Raw genomic sequence first — 5,171 nt, 5'->3', positions numbered from 1 at the left:
CACAGAACCAGCTCCCAGCGCAGCCTTAGGCGCCTCACGCGCGCCACCCGTGCACCCAGCTTCCCGCCTGCACCCGCGAGGACGCGCGCCAGCACACGCAGCGACCACCCGCCAGCCCTGCCAATCGGGGCACCGGCCCGGGGGAGCCCCGCCTCCCCATCCTTCCCCTTCTCCGCCTCTCCTCCTGCTGCCCTTCAGGTGGGACAGGCTCACCCTCCGCCCCGGGGAAGGCTCAGCGACTTTTCACCAAGGACTCCACTAATGGGGACCCCTGCTCACCCACCAGGCCTCTGCTGTCCCCCATGCCCCACTAGGGAACTCTGCTTACACATCCTGCGGCGTCTTTCCCTCCTCCTGACCCTCTTCCAGCCAAAGTCCCCCCTCCCACTGCCCCCCTTTTTGGAAAGGCAGCCTCAAATTCCAGAAATGGAGGCTCCAGCCTCCCACTAGGGGCTAATCCCACCATCCCCTGGGAGCTCAGGTGGTTGGAAAGACCTCTTCTCAGCTGCCAGACTGGAGTTGGAGAGGTGAGACCTAGGAGCCATTGGTCTACTCAGGTGTGAGGGGGCAGATCTGACCTGCCCCAGAGTCAGCACCGTCCTTGACACCCCTGTGGGAAGTAGTGGGCAGGTGATGGGAGAAGGGTGCTCCCTCGCACCTCTAGGGTACAATGACCCCCTTCCCCTAAGTTTGTGTGGGAACCATCAAGTGTGCGGGGGCTGCTTTCCTGGGCAAGTGTTTCCCAGTGGGAAGTTGCGGGTGGGGCAGGGGGAGCAGGGCTTTAAAAAACGTTTCACCCCTTCCCGTGGTCCCCTGATCTAGTGCTCAGGACCCCTCACCATCAGGAATTCCTTCTTGCCATCTAACCTCAATCTTGCCTACTGCAGTTTCAGCCAACTTCTCTCTCTCCTGAATTCAATGGGGGTGGAGAATGACTGGTTATCATCTTCTCTGCCCTGGCCCTTTGGAGATTCAGGAACCCAGTTCTGGCTGCATCACCCTCTCTGTCCTCCTGGCTCTGGAGAGTGGACTGGATCAGACCGTCATCTCCCCCGCCGGAGAGAGAGCAGAAATAGGCAGACAGACTGACAGCTGGCCCCTGGACTCGAGGCAGAAAGGCCCTTCTCACTTCTGGACTGTACGTTTCTATGATGGGTCCAGCCCCAGTGCCCTCCGCCTCCAGCTCACCCTTCAGCCTGTCCCCTCTTATCCTAATCCAGCCCATGCAGCTGAGCAGTCCCTGCAGAGGGCGAGGCCTACGCTGCTCCATGAATGGATATGGGGCCTCCTCCTGGGTCTGGCTCCTGCATAGCTCATCCCCACTCATCATCAGCCTCAACTGCCTACATATGGGCCAAGGGGCTGCAGAGGGGATAGTCAACCCTGCCCATTTGGGACAGGTCCCCTGCGTTCTTCCTCCATCCTCGGCACCCACAGCTTCTGTCCTCTGGCATGGGCCCTCTGTTCTTCCCTGGGTCACAGAGAGCAGGGCAAGACAACCCAGGGAAGAGGAATAAAGGCCCCAGCCTGCCCTAGTGGTCTGGCAGCATCCAGCCTCCATCACTTAGAAGGATGCCCGTGAGGAAATCGGCCCCGAGAGAAGCCTGGTGGCACCAGCTGAAGCCCCTGATGGAGTGTTGGCAGGCTTGGGCTGCTGCTTCTATGCCAAGGTAGTGGTTTCTCTGCAGACCAGCCCAGGGGAGGACTCCAGGGTGAATGGCCTTCAAGGTTCACCCTTCACTGACGCAGAAGCTCCCAGAACACTCAGGAAACCTCTCCAGACAGAGCCCTCTTTGTCAACCCGAGACCCATCCCAAGGCCTCTACTGCCCTCTGGGTCCAGCAGAGGGGGTGGAGGAGGGGCCACGCCTTCCCACCTAGAGCTTCTTCGAATGACAATCAGCTCGTGCCAGGTGGGGACCAGGGCATGACCCCTGGTGCCCAGGTCCTGGGCCTGCTCCTTGCCACCAACCGAACCGTGAATGTAGGGCCCCCCAGCCTCACCCCTGCCCCAGGACCAACAACACCCTGGTTTGGTGTTGGGAGGAAAAAGGGGGCGGCCTGAGAGAGCCCCAAACCCATCCCACACTCTAGCTTCACCCAGCACTCAAGCTGGGCAGAGACACAAAACCCTGTCTGCCCTTGGGATTCCGGACCTCCCTAGGGCTCCCAACTGACCTCAGGCCTCTGCGTCATTGAATGTCACCGAGGTAGGGGAGGAGGGGATGGGGCAAGTGTGTGGGGGAGCTAGGGTACTGACTCTGCCCCTCCCCGCCCCCCTCGGAAGGGTCTAGGGCAGAGGAAAACACACCTTCCAGTGCCCCCACCTCCCACTGCAGTCTCCTCCCGCTTGGGCACCCATTCCTGCCCACCAAGCCCTCCCAGTCCTGAGCCCCTTCTCTATAAAAGAGTGTCACACCACCACCACACCCTCCAGCATTTCCCCATCGCCACAGCCTGTGTCACTGGCTCAGATGCAGGTCTGCTCACCCCAGAACATGCCTCCCCTCCCCAGCGCACTGTGCACGAAGAGGGTGCAGGTGAGGAGCTGTGCCCCCAATATGTGGGCTGCCCCCTTCCCAGCTCCTCGCAGGGGCCTGGCTTGCGCAGTCTTCTCAGCTGGGGTGGGGTCAGGGGGAATCAGCCCTGGTGAGCATGGGGTGAGGGGCAGGGAGTTGCCCTTCCCCTCCCTGGGGAAGCTACTGAAGAATGTTTACATGCCAAACAGAATGTAACACCCTCTCCACCCCTCCTAGTCACTGCATGGCCTCTGCCCACCTTGCACCTGTCCATCCCCACCCCAGCACCCTGGAAGCCGCTGTCATGATTAGATCGGGTCTCGGAAGGGAAGTAGCCATCACACCATTAAAAAGCCTGTGGACCTTTCTTTCTGTTGGCTTGGACTCTTTTTCCTTTGGGGGATAGGACAAAGCCCAGGCCTTGGGGCTGGGAGTAGGCAGAGGGGAGAGAGCAGACTGGTGGGAATGTGAGGAGGGACTGTCCTGGAGGTTGGTTGTCTACAGAAGAGGACACGGAAGCTCAGGGTGCATACAGGTGATTTGGGCAGGGTCACACGGGTGGAAGGGAATGGCCCTGCTGTCTCTGATAGCAAAGCTCGGGCTCTCTCTGCTCCCCTGGCTCCAAGAGACTTTTAAGTCTAGCTTTGTGCAGAGAGGGAGGGGGGAAGAATTTTCATTGCCCCCAAGTTAACAGACAAAAGCACAAGTGTTTGGAAAACCAGAAAGTACAGCAGCTTATAGGCAAAGAAGAATAATGGTCATTATTCTAGCAAAATCTATGAAAATCACAAATGAACAGAGCCTCTGACCCAGCATCTCCACTCCTATAAATGTATCTTTAAGGATATACCTGTAAACTCACAAAATTATATATATGTCCTAAGTAATTCATGGCAGCATCCTTTGAGCTCCACAAAGCCTCATCTGCAATTCCAAAAGCCAGAAAGTTCTGAAAACTGACATCCCATTAGATCAGCATCAACTCATTTGATATAGAAACCTGATAAGACCATTTATAGTCTTTATTAATTCCACTTTACCATACATATTTGCAGTGAAGTATTAATGTGTTTGATTATGGGATGCAGCTTTGGGTCCTATTGGGGTGTTTCCCAACATATGGACTATACATTGAGTTGCCTTTCTAACTCTAAATGTATTCTGAATTCTAAAAGATTTTCAATTGTTTGGATCAGAGACTGTAAACCTGTAAAAAGCAAGCGCTGAGAAACAATCTAAATGTCCCTTTTATTGGGGCCTGTTAGTAGAGCGTGATGTCATGGGGTGCTGTGAAGCTCTGCCATGAATGAGGGGGCTTTTTGTATCTAGTAAAAGGACTGTGTGTGTAATGTCCACCTATTTAGATGAGTTACAGGCCTCTGGTTGCTTTGGGAGGCCAGGGGGGTGGGGGGAGGGAGGCTGCAGTGGAGTGTACTTGCTATATTTTCTGCATTTTGGACCCGAGGTTCAGTATGTGTGAATCTTTCACCTAGACAATACATAAACAACTTCTGTCCCAGGGCAGACTCCCAGCACTGCCTGGGATCCGAGGGAAAAGGACGCAGGCTTTGATGTCCTGCTCTCCCTCTGAGAAGACCACCCCACCATAGCTCTGACATCCCAGAGCCTGTGTAACCATCTCCTGTTTCTTTCTTTTGACATGATCTAAGGGAGCTCTAGGGCCTGATTCACCCCCACATGCTTTTACCTTCCTTCTTGTTCAAAAATGTCAAAAGCAGGTCATGTTTGTAATAAACAGGCAAGTGCTAAAAGCACGTAAAATAAAACACAAAAGGCTCCCATCCACAAACATGACCATCTAGAGGCAATCCTTGTGAATCCCTTGGTGTGTACCATCTCAGACCTTCTAGGTTTATAATAACAGCACTCTTTCCATATGTATTTCTTATAAATGGAGGAGCATATTATACCTACTATTCTGAAACACGATTTTTACACCCAACATCTTAAAACACAGATCTTCCTTGTTTTTAGTATATCATAGAATTGCACAACCAGTCAGCACAATCAAAGTTAGAATATTTCCATCAGCCCCAGAAAGAAACGCCATACTTCTCAACAGTCACTCCCATTTCTCCCCAACCCCTCAAGCCCGAGGCAACCACTAGTCTATCTTCTGTGTCTGTATCATTTGCCTATTTTGGACATTTCATATCATTGGAATTTCACCATATGTGGCTCTTTGTGACTGCCTTCCTTACACAGCACATTTCCAGGGTTCTCACCCATGTTTAGATCTTATCAGTACTTCATTCCTTTTTAAGGCTGAATGATAGTCTGTTGTAGGGATAGACCACATTTTGTTTATCCATTCATCAACTGATACACTTTGGGCTGCCTCTACCTTTTGGCTACTGTGATTATTTCCTTAATATTTGTTTATTTATTTATGTCAGGTCTTAGTTGTAACACACAGGATCTTTAAGCTGTGGCGTGTGAGCCCTTAGTTGCATGTTGTGGGATCTTAGCTGTAGCATATGGAATCTAGTTCCCTGACCAGGGATCAAACTCGGACTCCCTTCATTGGGAACATGGAGTCTTAGCCATTGGACCACCAGGGAAGTCTCTGATAAAGGGTTTTAAACAGACATTACCCTGTCCGATCTGTGTTTTAAAATGTTCATTCCAGTGG

At 52.9% G+C, this 5,171-nt stretch overlaps 1 protein-coding gene across 1 annotated transcript in view; it reads left to right on the top strand.

Annotated features, from left to right (window-relative positions):
* TTBK1 (tau tubulin kinase 1) overlaps positions 1-2,543 on the top strand; it is a 38,875-nt gene extending 36,332 nt beyond the window's left edge. The window contains 1 exon segment of the mRNA XM_010863238.1: positions 2,504-2,543. Coding sequence (XP_010861540.1) covers positions 2,504-2,543 — 40 coding nt within the window.
* The last annotated feature ends 2,628 nt before the right edge of the window (positions 2,544-5,171 follow it).

Source organism: Bison bison, unplaced genomic scaffold, assembly GCF_000754665.1.
Source record: "Bison bison bison isolate TAMUID 2011002044 unplaced genomic scaffold, Bison_UMD1.0 scf7180017864487, whole genome shotgun sequence".
Taxonomy (NCBI): domain Eukaryota; kingdom Metazoa; phylum Chordata; class Mammalia; order Artiodactyla; family Bovidae; genus Bison; species Bison bison.
Note: the sequence above shows the minus strand (reverse complement) of the source record. Positions and strands in the feature narration are given on the sequence as shown.